The 20,221-nt window shown below is 37.2% G+C and overlaps 2 protein-coding genes across 3 annotated transcripts; both read right to left on the bottom strand.

Moving 5' to 3' along the window:
* Positions 1 to 5,682: 5,682 nt before the first annotated feature.
* LOC148692307 (uncharacterized) lies at positions 5,683 to 13,112 on the bottom strand. Its single transcript, XM_088681143.1, has 4 exons — positions 11,681 to 13,112; positions 6,335 to 6,439; positions 6,130 to 6,228; positions 5,683 to 6,034 (listed from the first exon to the last, which is right to left on the bottom strand). The coding sequence occupies exons 1-2, from the start codon at positions 13,110 to 13,112 to the stop codon at positions 6,420 to 6,422; spliced, it is 1,452 nt and encodes a 483-aa protein (XP_088537269.1). The 3' UTR covers positions 5,683 to 6,034; positions 6,130 to 6,228; positions 6,335 to 6,419.
* Positions 5,683 to 19,940, bottom strand: LOC137744858 (putative disease resistance protein RGA3). 2 transcript variants are annotated; one of them, XR_015954084.1, is made up of 7 exons: positions 18,604 to 19,940; positions 17,038 to 18,204; positions 11,681 to 13,150; positions 6,335 to 6,439; positions 6,130 to 6,228; positions 5,891 to 6,034; positions 5,683 to 5,717 (listed from the first exon to the last, which is right to left on the bottom strand). XR_015954084.1 is itself a non-coding variant. In XM_088681142.1 (2 exons), exons 1-2 carry the CDS (start codon positions 19,738 to 19,740, stop codon positions 17,005 to 17,007), a joined length of 2,337 nt encoding a protein of 778 aa, XP_088537268.1. In that variant the 5' UTR covers positions 19,741 to 19,940; the 3' UTR covers positions 16,790 to 17,004. The 2 variants fall into 2 exon arrangements, 1 of the variants encoding a protein (XP_088537268.1); XM_088681142.1 differs by lacking the exons at positions 5,683 to 5,717; positions 5,891 to 6,034; positions 6,130 to 6,228; positions 6,335 to 6,439; positions 11,681 to 13,150 and having other exon boundaries at positions 16,790 to 18,204.
* Positions 19,941 to 20,221: the final 281 nt, after the last annotated feature.

The following is a 20,221-nucleotide window of genomic DNA, read 5'->3' as shown; positions in this document are numbered from 1 at the left end:
CAATGGTCCACGTTCAAAATTTTTTTTTTTTTGTTTTATATTTATATATTTATTGAATCCAACAGCTGATATGACACACCTCGACCGAAATTAGGGCGTGCTGGCCGTCACGTGAAGGTGACGTAACCATGTGCACAGTGCGGAAGCTAAGAATAATAATAAAAGTACGAACAAATAAAAACCAAGCTATACACTGAGTAGATAACATACATGTGCAAGCGTAAGTGTGAAAAACAATATTCAAAGCACAGAAGACCTAGTGCAGTTTAGGGGAACAAACACTAACTAAACACACCCAGATGTGGTCCTACACTGGTGATAATATGTCAGATATGCCGTGAATTCCTTGAGAGCCACCAAAAGAGCTATCCCAACTAGAACCTGAAGGGGCGCAAAACAGAAAGTGTGAGTGGGCAAAAACAAGTTTTTCAAAATCATTTCATTATCAAAAGTTCTAACCCCTCGCCGTAAAACCTATATAATTTCCCAGAAAATAGAATATACACATATGTAGAAAACATGCTCAGAAATATGTCATGTTAAATGCCTCTACATGAAAAGTAAACACTCAGGTAATGTCAATCAATGCCATGTAATCTGTCAACCGGAGTCATCTATCATGACCTGTACGGCTGTATCTAGAGCTCAAATCTCCAACTCACTAACTATACTTGCACACGAGTCGGAACCACCTAAAGTGGTCTTTACGACAGGACTGGGTGTAAATAAATACGCTCAGGTGCTACGATCACGTGAAGACTGGGCGAATAATCGCAGGTCACCTACGAGTCGGAACCACCTATAGTGGTCTGTACGACAGGATTGTGCACCTAACTTAGATCCAAGATGAGCGTGTGGTGCGGGAGGTGAACATCACATGAAGGATTGTGCCCTACTCTGGGCGGGAGCACTAACATCGGGGGTGCAGGTTATGAGCTCTCTACGCATCTCACATCACTACTAATCACAAATATAAACCATAACTTATCTAGCACTTACCTGTGCGTCCGCAGCACCAAACATACATATATACAACTACTAATGCATAATTAAATAGGCAAACGTAATGCATGGCATTTAAAACACATAAACATTTCATTTCATTTTCTGGGAAAATCCACAAGTATATAGGTATATACGGAAAACCAAAAGCCCACTCACTGGTATGTAGAAGGGTCGTAACCCCCTTACCTCGAGTGACTGCGCTCGTCCTCGGGATAGGTCTCACCTATATGCGAAACAACTATAAAAACGTTAATTTAAGGCACATAACTCAAACTAAGTAATAACTTCTCATACAATGCTCAAATGAGGTGTGTGAATACACCAACGTGATCTACTTAACCTCACGAACAACCTTATATTTTTAAAATAATTTTTCGACATCTCACGCACCCCACGCGTCGGCCAAGGCACGGCCATACGCATCGCCCACGCGCAGGCACGTGCCTAGCACACTGACGGCATCAGTTAACACCATCAGGAATATTTCGTTAAAACTAACAGATTCCGTTAAAGTTAACCTAAATTAACCTAACACCGTTAGGAATATTCCGTCCAAACTGATGGAATATTCTGTCGTCTTCTCCGGCCAACCTCTGGCGCCGTCGCCGTCAACGGAAAACTGGAAAATCTTCAAACCTTCGTTTCTCACTCTTTTTTCAACCAAATTTCACGAAATTGGTACCAAAATGAAGCTTACAACAAATAGAACAAAGCCTTACCACTTTGGAGCCCTAAAACCAACGGAATCTCGCCGGAAAAACTTCACAAAACCCGGCCAAACTTGCAACTCACGATCCCGACGTCCAAAACCTTCAAACGAACCATCCCGAGCTTCCTAAGGACCTCACCAAGCTTCCTACAAGCTTCAAATTCCCTGAAATGTAACAATTCACGTGTGCATGAACAATGACCAAATCGGGGATCTCGAGTTCAACGTGAAAACAAAGGTTTCCTTACCTGAAATGGGTATGGTTGAACTCCTATGAACCTCACGAACACAAAGGTATAATTTTCTTCCTTGATCCGTAACGTTTTCGAATGATTTGGTTCTTGTCCGTACGTAAGAAGAAGAAGGGAAAGATAGAGAGAGACTCGGGACAGGGAAGGTGATGAGAATGAGAGTGTGGGTGTGTGTGTGGTCCAAATGTAGCCAACCAAAACCCCAAAACAACCACACAACGAAACAAAATCACTAGGGGTAAAACCGTCATTTCACACTTGCAGTACGAATAATCCGGGATGGGCTATCACATGATATCTAATATGATCAAATTCAATGGTACAAAAAAGATCTAACGGTCCAAATTTAAATTCAACGGCTAAAATAATTAAAAAAATTATTTAACTCAAAATTCACCTAAATTTAGTGATTTTTCAATATTTATCAGAATCTAAATATTTTTAGGTTAAAATGTTCATAATATTAAATTAGGATAATGTACATATTTTAAAAAAAAATAAATTTACTTAACATAAAAAATTAGCCTAAATTTATTCTTTAATAATCTTGAGCTAAAAAATTTAGGCAGAAGAGTTGGAGCAAAAAAACTGTTTCCAAGTTAAAACCTAAATTTTTTGAGCTAAAAATTTTAGGTTTTACTTTAAGGGTTGGAGATGGTCTTACGGGTATAAAATTAATACATTAATATTTTGCTTATTAGGTTACCCACATGGATACCCGGATCAACCCATTATCTTAACAAGTGCTTATCGAGTTATCCGATAACGACCCGATTCGTTATCGTGTCGATCTAATAACCTGTTAATTTTGTGTCGTATCGAATTAACGGATCGTGTTAAAAATTATCAGGCCTAGTGGGTGTAGGCATGCGACAAGATAAGTAATAAAAAAAAAAATCTAACGTTTATAAAATCATTATCATCATAAATCAAAAGCCATAAATCATAAATTTGGTAGTAAAATCTCGAAATATGTCTACCTCGCAAATCATAAATCATGCCATAGATCATAATCTAGACATATCATGAAATCGGTGTAACTTGTAAAATATAACTGAAATTCATTTTATCTAGGCATGCTTATAATTTAAATAAATAAAATGTTTCTAAAATAAAAGTCCACTAACAGATATCATAGCCTGCTCACTCTTGAGGAGCCTTGTTTATTAATCCGGAAAAGCTCGTTCATAAACCAAATCAGTTAATTTAGAAAGTATCCAAAACTTGAAAAAATAACAATACTGACACGTTGGAACTAATCGAACTTAGAGTTTGATGCTCTGAACTTGTGAGTTTGTTGGCTTATGGTCGCGAGCAGGATAAAAGTCCTCATAACTTCTTCAGGCCCGAAAAGAATGGATAACAGTGGCTTACAACCCGTTGTCCTCTTTTTAAACCAAAAAAAAAAATATACTAATTGAACTTAGTTCACCGTCCGTAAGAGAACTTCAAGGCACGCTACCTATACGTTGGGACAGATTGCATAAGCATGTTGATAGTCTCTCACTCTGCCTAATTCAAAGATGCTCTTTGAAAGGGTAATAAATAAAGCTAAAGCTAAAGTTAAAGCCAAAGGAAATAAATCAAGATAAAGCTAAAGCTAAAGTTAAAGAAAAAGCATTTCCCCCTGTAATTTTTAATTAAAAGATGCTCTGTGATTTCTCCTCCTCAAAATATTCTTTTACAAGGGAAATCCGTTGTTCTTGTTTATCAAGGTTTAATTGCTTGGAGTGAGAAAATTGCTTAAGTTCTGACATACTAAAGGCATAAAATGAACCAAATCTTACACTTCTCCACCTCCTTAATGTAAATAATATCACTTATTAAAAAAAAAAAAACGTTAAGTGATTATGTAATTCGATGATTAATAGCAGTTAAACATATCATTTGACGCCATTTTTCCTTTTTTATTTTTAAAAAAAGATGACAACTGGTGGCAAGTTATGGTTATCCATTCATTCCGAGATCCGGAAGACTCACAGAGGCATTTCAGCCCATCCCTAACCACAATCAAGCAAACTCGCTAATTTGGAACCGCAAACCGAGACCTCCTTTTTTTTCGTATTTTGGGAGCCGGAAGATATCATTTCCCCTTTAGTAAACATGCTATGCTATAAGTTGCTTGAGCGAATTCCTTTTTCTTTTCTTTTTTTTTTGTATTTTGGGAGCCGGAAGACGCCATTTCCCCTTTAGTAAACATGCTATGCTATCAGTTGCTTGAGCGAATTCGGTTCTTAAAATAACACATTTGGTTTCTTTAATAAGTTAAAAGAAAACATTAAAAACCTATGCCCTAAAAAAATGTCTTCAAACTCCAAGAGCTACTTGTTATGTTTTTATTTTATATTTTTTGGTAAAAAGTTATGTGTTCGTATACATTATCCTAGGTTCTGAGACCCTCCTTTTTTCACATCTTCAAAAAGGATATCTCTTCAAACAAGCACCGGGGCGTTCGTATGAATCCACATTTAGCTATATAAACGAAGACTAAACAGAATTCAAAATCCATGCTGCTTTCAGGATGCCATCGATACCTGGATCATCTCCAGCATCTTTGTCATTTTCAAATGATAACCAAAACAACATGTTACAAGTCTAGCCCTGAGATTTGAGGGTCCTGTGCGAAAGTGAATTGGAGGCCCTAAAAAACATTAAGAATTTTATTTTTTTTGTTCAAAAAAAATAATTATAGTTTTCAATTGAACTTCTATAAATTCTAACAACACAAACAAATTTAACAAATGGAAAGGTGGCGTATTATTTTTTTTAACTATTTCGAGGGTCAAGGTTCAAATTTTCATGTTATTGTGTGGAATTTTTATATTATTTTGTGGAAGCTTATGCATTTAATAAAAATAAACTGAAAAGATGATGGAGACGAGTTTTGAACGCATTTCCTAGGCTGCTGTAAAGAAGCAATAATACCACTTGTGCTAAGACTCAAGTTTGTAATATTCTACACATACTATTATATATACGTAAATGTATGCAAATTTGAAAAATCGAGAGCCTTTCCGATTTGAGGCCTTATGCGGTGGCATCTATTGCACCTCCTCAGGGCCGGCACTAAGTCACGAGTAAGTTCCTGACTTGTATTGAGAAAGAAGAAATCTTTCATTCTCTACGACACATCAAGTCATTTGTGATTTGAAAAACTATATGTACTTCCCTCTATTCTATTTTCCTAATCAAAATGGATTCTCTTCAACTGGAACTAGTTATTCCTAGATGATGATCAATAGGAACAAGGTTATTAATTCCCATTCAGACAGATACCCAGGAGACTTACCTTGTGAATGTACAAGATATTACTTTTCCCCGCACCCCACAACTATAATTTCACCTTGCTGCCGGCCAAAGAAACAATGTCACAATTGTGGACATCCCAATATTGTACATACATGATACTCGTAGTTATAAGATGGTTAAACGAAAATATATACCAGCCACCTCTGGCCAGAGTGTCCTGTAATCCTGTTCGAAAGAAAGGTTCCAGTCTTGTCCATAACCCTCCATGTAAAATTGCATTATCTGTAGACCTGCCTGGGATGTGGTGGAAGCAACTTATATGAGAAGTCCTACTTTCTGTATGCACTGTCAAATTAATAAAAAAGAACATACAATGTTTCTTACATACTTTTGGAGTAAGTGTGGTTGAGACCCAGATAAACAAATCTTAATGCCTCATACGAGTCGCCTGGGATTTGCTACTGAGCCTAACCAACCAGGCTTACTTCACAATCTGGTACAAGCTACATATATCAAAATGATAAGAAATGTTCTTCAGTACTTTTCCTTTGGCAGACCTTAATTATTACATCTCACAGAAGGCAAACAATTTTTTACAGTTACCCTGCTAGTCCACAGATGGCAGATTGAATGCATAGGCTAATAAAAAATCTGAGGACATGGCATCATCACCCACCTTATAAATTCAACGATTAAGATTACATTCTGATCCCCTGAAATCCGAGCTTGTTTGGACCGATTGCACAACAGTTCCTCCAGTTGAGTGAAATCCATCCTAGAAAGCCACCTCCGAATTATGCTAACAGAATAAACGATGCCCCTGCAGAAACGACATCATGAGCAAAGCTATAAACTATGAAACCCGTAAACAGGGAGAAGTTAGAGGAGAGGAGGTACAGGAGGTGAAAAGATTACCCTGATACCATGCAACTTTAAGCAATTGGGAAGTGCTCGTACGCTTATAATTAAAATGAACATAATTTTCCATAAACAGTACTTCAACTCCAACAGCACCTGTCTCGGGAAACAACAAACAACTTTGATCAATATCGAAGGAGGAAAAAGTATCATGTTTTTGTTCATTTTGGAGATGCTTGAAAGTTTAAAATAGAAGTCGTACCTTTAAAAGAGTGGCCGACTTGAATAAGATTTACATCAACCATGCACTCGACTTTGAAGTATTTGGGGACAAGTCTTGTGTCTGGCTAGTATGGTTGATAGTCAACTAAAATGAGCAAAGAGAGCATATCTTAATTATCAGGTTATCATATGATTTAAAAATATGACAAGGCAGTAAATCGTAGAATGCAAGGGAAAACTAAACTGAAATGCGAGAGAAAAAAGTAGAATGCAAGAGGAAAGAAAAAACTGTTAGACGAAGTCAAGCTCAAGCTTTTCTTGTTAACCCAAGTATTGGAAGAAGGACAGCAGGCCAAACTGTACAGACAGCACAGCAAGCATTTGCTGACTCATGAACAGCAGGAAGGAATGTGCAGGTGCATGTGTGCTGTCCGAAGTATTCCCATGCGTGCTTGGTTACTACTAAAGCTACTGTCAGAAGACAGCAGATGGTGCTGCTGCATGTGTGTGTAGTTTAATATGTAAAGGTGTATAGATAGTGCTGAGGCATGGGTGTACATGTTGTCACCTAGTAATTTAATATGTAAAGTTGTTGATGTGATGTACATATAAAAGCCTTCCCGTAAGGCTTGGAAAGGGAGAGATTTTTGAAGTATTATAATTAAAGATTAGAAACTCTTTCATGGTATTGAGCCTCTCATTGTCTAACGACTAGATCCTGTTTGTTTTTTTTTTTTTTTTTTTCCCACGCTTCAATGGCTGAAAACAATGTCAGTTCTTCCACCAACCCACCTACCACCAATCAGTTTCATCCGTTTTCCACTATTGTTAATATCAAGCTTGACAGAACCAACTACCCACTGTGGTTGGCTCAAATTCTCCCAATTCTCAAAAGTAGAGATCTGATGGGGTATGTTGATGGTACTTTGGTGTGCCCTCCAAAAAACTTGCCTGGTGCTACCACTGTCAATCCTGCATACAGTGCGTGGATTCAACAAGATCAAATGATCTTGAGTTGGATAAATGGCTCCTTGACAGCGTCTGTTTTAGCTACTGTGGCAAGCAAGAGAACTGCGCGTGCCACTTGGGAAGCTTTAGAGCAAAGGTATGCCTCCACTTCTCAGAACAGAATTTTGTTCCTGCGGAATGAGTTGCTGCAGACAAAGAAAGGTAATCTTTCTGTTGCGGATTACCTGGATCGCATGAATGCGATTGCTGATAATCTTGCTCTCGCGGGTCAACCGGTCAGTGATGATGAACTCGTGCAGATTGTGTTGAACAATCTAGGACTTGCATTTGAGATGACAGTAAGTGCTGCTCAAGCTAGGGATACCCCGATCACCTATCCCACCCTTGAGGCACTTTTGTTGACAACTGAACGACGAATGGTGGATCAGAATAATTCCTTGGCTGCACCTGCACCTGTCAACGCCTTCGTTGCCACTAGAGGACGTGGTGGTGGACGATCGCGTGGGAATGGAAGAGGAATGTCTTCCTTCACCCGTGCTTCTCTGTCAAATCAGCGTGGCAACAATCCCCGCAATCCCACCAATCAGCGCAACCAGCAGTTTAATGGTGAGAAATCCTCGTTTTCTGGTGAGCGTATTATTTGCCAAATATGTGGCAAACCAGGTCATCCTGCGCTTGATTGCTTCCAAAGGATGAATTCTGCTTATGAAGGTCGAATTCCTGCTCACAAACTCACAGCCATGTCCTCCTCGCCTATTACTCTCAACAAGCAATCCAATGGTACCTGGCTGTTAGACAGTGGTGCGAATGCACATGTCACTCCTGACCTTCAAAATTTGGTTAATCCCAAAGAGTACACTGGTAATGAAACTATTGGAGGTGTAGGTAATGATTCTGGCATTCCTATTTCTCATTTTGGTTTCCAACAACTAAATACTAAAGCTTGTTGTTTTGATTTGAATGATGTTCTTCACTGCCCAACTGCTTCTCAAAACATCATATCTGCTCATAGGTTTACTTTAGACAACAATTGCTACCTGCTAATCTTCCCATATTTTTTTCTTGTTAAGGACATCAAGACTCGGAAGACGCTTTTCCGAGGGAGATGTGAGAATGGGTTATACCCATTTCCAAATGGCAGTGGACGGTTCCAGTCTTCAATGTCAGCCTTGGTAGGGGTACGGTGTTCAGTGCAAAAATGGCATGCTAGACTTGGTCATCCTGCCAACTCAATAATTAAGTTTTTAATTTCCAATAAACTAGTACCACTTCATGGTCCTCCTCATGTAAGCTTTTGTGAGTCATGTCCCTTAGGAAAGAGTAAAAAGTTACCTTTCAATTTGTCCGAGTCTGTTTCTACGTCTCCATTGGAACTTTTGCACTCTGATGTCTGGTCTTCTCCCGTTATTTCTAATGAAAATTTTCGTTACTATGTGTTGTTTGTGGATGACTACTCTAGGTATTCTTGGATTTTTCCCATGAAAAATAAAAGTGAAGTTTTTGAGATATTTGTAAAATTTAAAGCCACTGTCGAGAACATGTTTAATCTTGCCATTAAAACTTTTCAATGTGATGAAGGGGGGGAATATAAAAGTCGTGCTTTTCAACAGTTTCTTTCTGACAGTGGGATTTCACAACGTTTTTCCTGCCCAAAACATCCTGAACAAAATGGACTTGCAGAAAGGAAACATCGCCATATTGTTGAAACCAGTATAGTTATGCTTTCTCAATCTCACGTTCCTAATCAGTTTTGGTTTGATGCTTGTTCTACCGCTACGTACCTGATAAATCGCATGCCAACAAAACTTTTATCCAATATGTCACCTTATGAGAAGTTGTTTAAAAGAGTTCCAAAGTATGACATGTTGAAAGTGTTTGGTTGTCGATGTTTTCCATGGTTAGTCCCATACACACAACATAAACTGCAACCAAAATCAAAAGCTTGTGTTTTCTTAGGTTATTCACTGAATCACCAAGGCTACAAATGTTTGGAATTGTCCACAAGACGAATTTACTTGTCTCGCCATGTCCTATTCGATGAGGACTCTTTCCCTTTTAAGGGACTCACATCTACCTCAGAAAATGTCGTCGATTCAGGTACATTTAACTCTCCCGTGGTATTATTTAATTTTGATGATATTAGCACGTCTCCTTTATCTCACTCACCTAATGTACCTGCTATTCCTCTCCGTCAAAATTGTCCTTCTAATGAAATTCTTTCCTTACCCTCCACTGCACCGTCTGAACCTGTCCCCAATCCTTCAATTGACTCCTCCAGTCCACCCTCTACTACACCCGTGTCGGCCTTACCTCTGTCATCACCCATACCTTCACATGAACAAGCTGTGGTATCCATGGAATCAGTACAAGTGTTGTCAGAAAATAATGACCATCGAATGACTACACGATCAAAGTCTGGCATCCAAAAACCTAACCCTAAATATGCTATGCATGTAACTGTTGATCAGTTTCCAATTGAACCGACTTGTTTCAGTCAAGCTGTCAAGTCTCAGGAATGGAGAAATGCCATGGTACAGGAATTTAATGCGCTACAACGATGTGGCACGTGGAGTTTGGTCCCGTTTCATCCAAAGATGAATTTGCTCCCAAATAAATGGGTGTTCAAATTGAAAAGACATGCAGATGGAACAATTGAGCGCTACAAGGCTCGCCTTGTCGCAAATGGTTTTCATCAGAAGGCTGGTGTGGATTATAATGAGACCTTTAGTCCTGTGGTTAAACACAGCACCATTAGGCTTGTTTTAAGTCTTGCAGTTTCCAAAGGTTGGCAAGTTAGGCAGCTTGACGTCCAAAATGCGTTTCTGCATGGTTTCTTGAACGAAGAAGTTTACATGCGTCAACCGTCGGGTTTTGTTGATCAACAGTTACCCAATCATGTTTGTAAACTTCAACGGAGCATTTACGGTCTTAAACAGGCTCCGAGGGCATGGTTTCAGAGGTTTTCAGATTACCTGCTTCAACTTGGTTTTCAGGAATCAACTTGTGATTATAGTTTGTTTGTGTTCAACCAAAAAGGGGTGTATCTTATCCTGCTCATCTACGTGGATGATATTCTGATTACTGGCAACAGTTCTTCTCACATCATTCAGTTAATTCAAAAGCTGGGTACTTTGTTTTCCATGAAGGATTTGGGACTACTTAATTATTTTTTGGGTGTAGAGGTTAAGTACGATGGAAATCGAATGCATTTGTGCCAATCCAAGTATGCTCTTGACTTATTGTCACGCACACATTTCACTGATGCCAAACCGATTTCTACACCCATGTCTTCTGGTCAAAAACTCAGTGCATATGTTGGAGATCCGTTTGATAAACCAGAAATGTATCGTAGTGTTGTCGGTGCTCTACAATACTTAACGATAACTCGTCCCGATTTATCTTATGCAGTTAACCAAGTATGCCAGTTTATGCATGCTCCAACAACTCTTCACTGGATGGCAGTCAAACGGATTCTACGATACTTGAAGATGACGCATAGTCATGGTCTCCTTTATAAGCCAGGTACTACTCATCTTTCTGCTTTTTCAGATGCGGACTATGCTGGGAATCCGGATACTCGGCATTCAACTGGGGGGTTTTGTATTTATCTTGGTTCAAATCTGGTTTCATGGAGTTCAAAAAAACATAAAACTGTTTCTCGATCGAGTGCTGAGGCCGAGTATAGGCAACTTGCCTACACCGCAGCTGAGCTTTCGTGGTTGAGGTCTTTATTTCGGGACTTGCAGTTACATCTTACTCGACCTCAAATATGGTGTGACAATGTGTCTTCAATTGCTCTTGCTTCCAATCCAGTGTTTCATTCTAGAACCAAACATTTAGAGGTTGATTATCACTATGTCAGGGAGAAAGTGGTTCGTGGTGAACTGTTGGTTAATTATATTTGTTCACAAGATCAGCTTGCAGATTTATTTACCAAAGGTCTGTCTTCGTCTCGATTCAATTTGTTGGTGTCCAAGCTTCCAGTTGCTCCTCAACCTGTTAGCTTGCGGGGGGGTGTTAGACGAAGTCAAGCTCAAGCTTTTCTTGTTAACCCAAGTATTGGAAGAAGGACAGCAGGCCAAACTGTACAGACAGCACAGCAAGCATTTGCTGACTCATGAACAGCAGGAAGGAATGTGCAGGTGCATGTGTGCTGTCCGAAGTATTCCCATGCGTGCTTGGTTACTACTAAAGCTACTGTCAGAAGACAGCAGATGGTGCTGCTGCATGTGTGTGTAGTTTAATATGTAAAGGTGTATAGATAGTGCTGAGGCATGGGTGTACATGTTGTCACCTAGTAATTTAATATGTAAAGTTGTTGATGTGATGTACATATAAAAGCCTTCCCGTAAGGCTTGGAAAGGGAGAGATTTTTGAAGTATTATAATTAAAGATTAGAAACTCTTTCAAAAACTACCAGTGATCTTTGCGATATGTGAAATCTTGGGCCATTCTGGGCCGCTCTCCTTGTTGCATCTCTCTTTTAGAAGGGGACAACCAAAAATGTGTATCTCATTTAATTTGGTGAGACGTTGCATAGCTTCAGCGACAGGTAGATACATCAGATTCTTGCAATTCTGCAGGAACTTAAAAGATGTAAGGTTACCCAACCACTCAGGAAGAGCCTCCAAGCCGTCAAAGGAATATATAACCAAATGTGTTAAAGAAGTGAAGTGTTGAACTTGTTCAGGTAGAGACTTGAGCTTCGGCCAACCCCACAAGCTTAATCTTTCAGGTTGTGACATAACCTGAAAAGGAGGGAATGAATCGAGCTCCTTCCTGAACCCACCAATTTTCAATACATTCAAGTGGGCGAGGCTGCATTGTGAAGATGCTGCTAACCCACCAGGTAAACTTTTTAGTCCATCACAATCATATATAACCAACTCACGGAGGTGCGTGAGGCTTTCTAAACTTGGAGTAGTTTCTAGATTTGAGCAACTGCGTATTGTGAGATTCTCAAGAGAGGCAAACGGTTGTAGCCCATCTGGAAAATGCTTCAAACTGTTACAACAACTGATATGCAGTTCACGGAGGGATGTGCAGCCTTGTAAAGAACTTGGAATCGACTCTAGACTCCTGCAATACTTTATCGACAACTTCCGGAGAGATGGGAGGCTATAAATTTGAATCAAGGTGAGTTTATAGCAAGACGATATTGTCAGCTTTTGAAGAGAGGTACAAAATTCCAACCCCCTCGGTAGGCTTGATAATTCAGGACAATATGTAATATGCAATGCACAGAGAGATGGGAGGCCTTGTGTGATTGGAATTGTGGTTATTTTGGAGCAGTTTTGTATTTCCAATGTTTGAAGAGAGGTGCAGCAATCTAGCCCATTAGGTAGACTGGATAACTGAGGACAGTCAACAATGGACAATTTGCAAAGAGAAGTGAGACCGTGTATAACTGGAATGAACTCTAGACTATCGCAACGCTCTATAGCTATCTTCTTAAGAGATAGAAGAGTGTGAAGCCCATCAGGCAAACATCTAAGATTATCACATGTAGAAATACGCAACGAATCAAGAGAGGCGCAACACCCATATACATCCGTAGCAATACAAGATAACTCTGGACAATCCTCTATCTTCAAACATGCAAGATTCTTGTTGTTTTTTAACACCCCTTCCAGCAGAGAATCGAGTCCCCTTATTTTCTTTAATGTGAGACAAGTTAGAGTGCTAAGGTTGGTGCTTATATTTGCTATTGGCATGCCACTAACCATGGAGTCTATCTCTAACTTTTTAAGAGATGGAAAATGACTGGGGGCGCTTCTCAATTGATGACAATTCCTCAGAAATAGCTCCTCAAGGCAAGGAAACACCACTATGTTTTCTGATGCTTCCATCCATTCAATTAGGTTCCTTGCATTATCGATATGTAATCCTTTCAATTAGACCTGGCAAACGGGTCGTGTCTGTCGTGTTCGTGTCGTTTTCGTGTAACACCTGTTATCTTAACGGGTCGTGTCGTGTCACACCCGTTATCTTAACGGGTCCTTAACAGGTCGTGTCACTTTACCCAACGGGTAAAGTGACCCGACCCGTTATGACCCGTTATGACCCGTTAAAAAAAATATATATTTTTTTTAAAATTTGCACATACCACACATTGCGACATAAATATTACTTGAAAGCATTAAAACATTTCTCGTTCAAGTACTATATCTACACTCGAAAATGAAAGCCTAATAAAAAAAATAATACATACACTACTAATCTATTACAAATATTAAATGTGCAAGGATAAAGAGTTTTTGTTTTTAAGATTGACTAACACTTAGAGTTTATTTATACTTTTATTAAGTATAACATAAGATTTTGTGGTATCCACTTGTGTAAATATTTTAAATTGAAGATCGAATTCATTCATTGTATTCATATAGGGTCAAGGAGTGTAGTTATAAAAAATCATCAAAATCGGAGTTAAAATAACCGTTAAATCGTGATTTTTCGTTTATAACCGTTGAAAAGCTTTGTCCCGTTACTTGATCTCTGAATGTTTTTTTTTTGTGATTTTTTGGTGATGTGATCTCCAAGCATATACAAACAATTTTGACGGTTTGGATCGTTGAAATTAGTTTTGGAGAATTCGTAAAACGATAGATTGACTAACACTTAGAGTTTATTTATGCTTTTATTAAGTATAACATAAGATTTTGTGGTATCCACTTGTGTAAATATTTTAAATTGAAGATCGAATTCATTCATTGTATTCATATAGGGTCAAGGAGTGTAGTTATAAAAAAATCATCAAAATCGGAGTTAAAATAACCGTTAAATCGTGATTTTTCATTTATAACCGTTGAAAAGCTTTGTCCCGTTACTTGATCTCTGAATGTTTTTTTTTTTGTGATTTTTTGCTGATGTGATCTCCAAGCATATACAAACAATTTTGACGGTTTGGATCGTTGAAATTAGTTTTGGAGAATTCGTAAAACGATAGATTGACTAACGCTTAGAGTTTATTTATACTTTTATTAAGTATAACATAAGATTTTGTGGTATCCACTTGTGTAAATATTTTAAATTGAAGATCGAATTCATTCATTGTATTCATATAGGGTCAAGGAGTGTAGTTATAAAAAATCATCAAAATCGGAGTTAAAATAACCGTTAAATCGTGATTTTTCGTTTATAACCGTTGAAAAGCTTTGTCCCGTTACTTGATCTCTAAATGTTTTTTTTTTGTGATTTTTTGCTGATGTGATCTCCAAGCATATACAAACAATTTTGACGGTTTGGATCGTTGAAATTAGTTTTGGAGAATTCGTAAAACGATAGATTGACTAACACTTAGAGTTTATTTATACTTTTATTAAGTATAACATAAGATTTTGTGGTATCCACTTGTGTAAATATTTTAAATTGAAGATCGAATTCATTCATTGTATTCATATAGGGTCAAGGAGTGTAGTTATAAAAAATCATCAAAATCGGAGTTAAAATAACCGTTAAATCGTGATTTTTCGTTTATAACCGTTGAAAAGCTTTGTCACGTTACTTGATCTCTAAATGTTTTTTTTTTGTGATTTTTTGCTGATGTGATCTCCAAGCATATACAAACAATTTTGACGGTTTGGATCGTTGAAATTAGTTTTGGAGAATTCGTAAAACGATAGATTGACTAACGCTTAGAGTTTATTTATACTTTTATTAAGTATAACATAAGATTTTGTGGTATCCACTTGTGTAAATATTTTAAATTGAAGATCGAATTCATTCATTGTATTCATATAGGGTCAAGGAGTGTAGTTATAAAAAATCATCAAAATCGGAGTTAAAATAACCGTTAAATCGTGATTTTTCGTTTATAACCGTTGAAAAGCTTTGTCCCGTTACTTGATCTCTGAATGTTTTTTTTTTGTGATTTTTTGGTGATGTGATCTCGAAGCATATACAAACAATTTTGACGGTTTGGATCGTTGAAATTAGTTTTGGAGAATTCGTAAAACGATAGATTGACTAACACTTAGAGTTTATTTATACTTTTATTAAGTATAACATAAGATTTTGTGGTATCCACTTGTGTAAATATTTTAAATTGAAGATCAAATTCATTCATTGTATTCATATAGGGTCAAGGAGTGTAGTTATAAAAAATCATCAAAATCGGAGTTAAAATAACCGTTAAATCGTGATTTTTCATTTATAACCGTTGAAAAGCTTTGTCCCGTTACTTGATCTCTGAATGTTTTTTTTTTGTGATTTTTTGCTGATGTGATCTCCAAGCATATACAAACAATTTTGACGGTTTGGATCGTTGAAATTAGTTTTGGAGAATTCGTAAAACGATAGATTGACTAACACTTAGAGTTTATTTATACTTTTATTAAGTATAACATAAGATTTTGTGGTATCCACTTGTGTAAATATTTTAAATTGAAGATCGAATTCATTCATTGTATTCATATAGGGTCAAGGAGTGTAGTTATAAAAAATCATCAAAATCGGAGTTAAAATAACCGTTAAATCGTGATTTTTCATTTATAACCGTTGAAAAGCTTTGTCCCGTTACTTGATCTCTGAATGTTTTTTTTTTGTGATTTTTTGCTGATGTGATCTCCAAGCATATACAAACAATTTTGACGGTTTGGATCGTTGAAATTAGTTTTGGAGAATTCGTAAAACGATAGATTGACTAACACTTAGAGTTTATTTATACTTTTATTAAGTATAACATAAGATTTTGTGGTATCCACTTGTGTAAATATTTTAAATTGAAGATCGAATTCATTCATTGTATTCATATAGGGTCAAGGAGTGTAGTTATAAAAAATCATCAAAATCGGAGTTAAAATAACCGTTAAATCGTGATTTTTCATTTATAACCGTTGAAAAGCTTTGTCCCGTTACTTGATCTCTGAATGTTTTTTTTTTGTGATTTTTTGCTGATGTGATCTCCAAGCATATACAAACAATTTTGACGGTTTGGATCGTTGAAATTAGTTTTGGAGAATTCGTAAAACGATAGATTGACTAATACTTAGAGTTTATTTATACTTAGATTCACCACTTCTATTAATTTTCATTTTTCCCTCTCTTTTTTGTTTCCTTTTCAACTTTTTCTTATCATTTTCACTTTTCCCTCCAACATCTTTCCCTAATTGAATTCCCTCACTTTTTTGTTTTATTTTCAACTTTTCTTAACATTTTCATTTTCCCTCCATTTTTTTTTTTCAAAAAGGGCGGCAAGTTGGCAAATGGCAATGGCAAGAAATTGATTATTGAAATTTGAGAATGGAAACAAATCACATATGAGTCCTGACGCATCAAATTTCAATGGAAAATCATGCAAATATGCAATGCATGATCATGCATATTAAATTATTAATTAATAATTATTATAGTTTTTATAAAATTTAATATATATATATATATATATATATATATATAATTAGTATAGATAGACTTAATATTTTGGGGGTATAATTATTATAGTATATATAATTATTATAATTATTATAAATTTTATAGTTAATTTAATATATATATATATATATTTATTATAATTTTTAGGGGTATAAAATTGTAAAATTAATGTATATAATTATTACAGTATTTTTTGAGGGTTATAAAATTATAAAAATAATATTCTGCTTATCGTGTATCGTGTTTACCCACGTGTATACCCGACCCAACCCGTTATCTTAACAGGTGCTTATCGGGTTACCCGATAAGACCCGATTCGTTATCGTGTCGACCCAAACACCTGTTAATTTCGTGTCGTGTCGTGTCGGGTTATCGGGTCGTGTCAGAAATTGCCAGGTCTACTTTCAGTGCAGGAAACGAACTACTTGTTACCCACAACGGAAACTTATCACCCATAAAGTTGTATATTCCTAAAAGTTCCAACTTAGGGTGTGGTCGAAGGCCTCCTAGTACATCCTCATCGTTAATGCTGATTCTTGACCTGTCTGCCTTCCAGTCAAAACCTAGTTTTCGGATGTTTTTCTTCTCCACTAAGTTTGCTTTCTTCGCTTCTTCTTCATCTCTCACATTCTCTAGATTATATATACATAGGTCACCTTTCAGTAGCTTTAAGCCAGCCAGCTCCTCTATGCCACGACCTTTTTCCTTACCCACGATGAAAACAGATAGCGATTGGAGATTAGTCAAACGCCCAATCCCAAGTGGATATATCTTATCCACCTGATCAAAATAAACATGTCTCAAGTTGATCAAAATTTTCAGTTCTTTTGGAAACTCTTCGAGCTTGAGATCACGCATTTTTAACGTTTGTAGATGATAAAGCTTTCCAATAGACTCGGGGAGTCTGCTGATCCTTGTCCTAGAAACATCCAGATACCTCAAGTGTTTCAACTTTCCAATTGAATATGGCAACTCACTGATATCAGCCCAATATAAATTTAGGACTCGTAAGCCTTTAAAGCTTGATAAGATGTTACCCAAAATTTCACCATTCACAAATATTGAGCGTAATTTATGAGCACTTCCTTTTGGAATCCCCTGCAGTACTGAGGTAGAAACCTGCGCCATATGTCGAACTTCATTGCAGTCGCCTCTTTTTGGTTTTGATACAAGTATGGCAAGATCGTGCACAAGATCATGCATCTTGCAGTGGGTAATAGTGGTAGTAGTATAATTATCCATGGTAACATCTTCAAAGAAGGAGTTCTCCAAGAGAATATTAAAATATTCATTTCCCACATCCTCCATCTCTAGATTATTTTTGTTAGAAGGGTGAAGCAATCCTTGAGCCATCCAGAGTTGGATCAACTCATCCTTTTCAATTTCAAAATCTTTGGTGAACATTGAGCAATATGCAAAACATTGCTTCAAAAATGGTGATTTCAATTCATCAAAACTCAACTTCAAAACCGAAAAAATTCTTTTTTCCCCTTCTGGTATATCCCATATTGTACTTTCTTGAATAGACTGCCAACTGTCACTCCTACAACGCATCATATTTCCCAGAACCTAATGTTACATGAGTTGAATTTCTATTCAATGACAATTGATTGGGTAAAACTAAGCAATAATAACAATGTACAACAATCATAACCATTTTCGATAAAAGAAAATAAAAATATCATCAAACAAGATCTAACCAACTACTATCAAGGAAAATGAAGACTATGACAAGAACAAAAGAAAATCAAATGGTATTCTGTTCGAACTCTTTTCTTTTTCTGAGAAACTATAAAAAAATGGTATTCGTGTTGGAGCCCTAAGAACTCATTATGCCAATCTTTTCATGTTTAAAAAGTTATAATGAGATGGAAATTTCAAAAAATTAGTGATGAGGTATGGCTTTATTAATGAACAACAAATAAGAATAAGAAAAAAAAACCATGTAACAAGTTCAAGTAGGCATACCTTTGCCACTAATGGAACACCTGCACATTTTCTAGCGATTTCCCTTCCAATTCTTTCTTGATCTTCGGTTATAGAAGCACTCCTATCTGCAAATGCTTTATCCTTCAATATGAGCCAACATTCTTCTTCTGATAGTTTTCCCAAATCATGCCTAGGAAGTGTTTGCACGACCGATGCAACATTGACACTGCGAGTAGTGACAACAATGATGCTTCCTTGAGTATCTCTAACGTTTAACAAACAACTCATCAAATTATCCCATTGCTGAGGATCCTCATTCCAAACATCATCGAGAATCAGAAGATATCGCTTCCCTCTCAAATCTTCTTGGAGGTTTTCACAAATTGCTGCCTTATGCTGTATTGCAGCCTTTTCTGGTTTAAGATATTCCAAGATCCCTTTTAAAATCGCCTTGACTTTGAAAGGGGTGGACACACATATCCATATTCTTTTATCGAAGTGTCTATCTATCTCATATTCATGATATATCGATTTAGCTAAGGTTGTCTTTCCCAAGCCCCCCATGCCCACGATGGCCATAACTGAAAGATAATTCTCCTTATTTTTGCTTGAGTTGATCAAGGTTGTAACTATCTCAGACACAACCTCCTCCCTTCCAACAACGCACTTTTCATCTCGATCAAAGCCGGAGACTGTTTCCCTGTCAAGCACTCCCATATCATCAGAGGTTGCATCAACAAACGTTGACCTAGCAACTAGTCCAATACTAGCTGCCTCATTCTTCAGATTTGCCAACGACGCAATAATGTTCTTAATTTTATGTGCCATTTTGAGCCGAAATGCAAGAGGATTGTTGTGTGAAAAGAAGTTGAGCACCTTTTTCTTCGTATGGTTTTGCAGTTCTACCTTGCGCCGGAGAACTTCATATTCGTATTCATCTAAGACATTGTCAGCATCAAGAGCTATGTCCTCAAGATCCTTCGCCCACATTTCCACAGTCTCGCCCCGAACGTGCGATTGTTGTGCATCCCGTAGCATAGCTTGGATCTTGGATAGTGAGTCACGCAGCCTTGTGAGTTCTCCTTTGAAACCCCAGAGAAGACTGAATTCTTGTTCGGCAAGTAAAGCGACTCTCTTCAGTATCCCCTCAGAAGCAAAAGTAAGGAATTCTGCCATCCTTCCTTCTTGTTTACTGATACAAGGAAGACAATGAGTAACTAGTAGAGAAACCAGTAAGAAGTTGACCAAGAAAAGAGCAACCCAGAAGCAGATTGAAGGCTCGTTAGACCATGTGTGGTGAGTGATTTTTATACGTTATTTTGATATTTTTATGTAGGTTGTGGTTGGACTATGTGGTCAATGCCATTTCTTTTTTCTTTCTTTTTCTTTGGAAAAGTGGTTCGTGAATTATTGTCGAGAGTGAATCATTCATGGGAGGAATAAAAATCTGTTTACCTTTATAAGTAATTGGATTATTTTTCATATAATTAATTGATTTTACGATAGAATCTAATTTTTTCATGGTATTATAACATGTGATTTTACATGTAAAGTCCAATAACCACACTTGTCCCACATCACACGATTTGTATTGTCCACGTGCTAGACTTAAAATTGTGCCACACGTGAGGGAGCATGTTTAGAGAGAATCCCACTT

This window comes from Pyrus communis, chromosome 12, assembly GCF_041283825.1.
Source record: "Pyrus communis isolate YQ-2024b chromosome 12, ASM4128382v1, whole genome shotgun sequence".
Classification (NCBI taxonomy): domain Eukaryota; kingdom Viridiplantae; phylum Streptophyta; class Magnoliopsida; order Rosales; family Rosaceae; genus Pyrus; species Pyrus communis.
The sequence above is the reverse complement of the archived record's forward strand: the minus strand, read 5'-3'. Positions and strand labels throughout refer to the sequence as shown.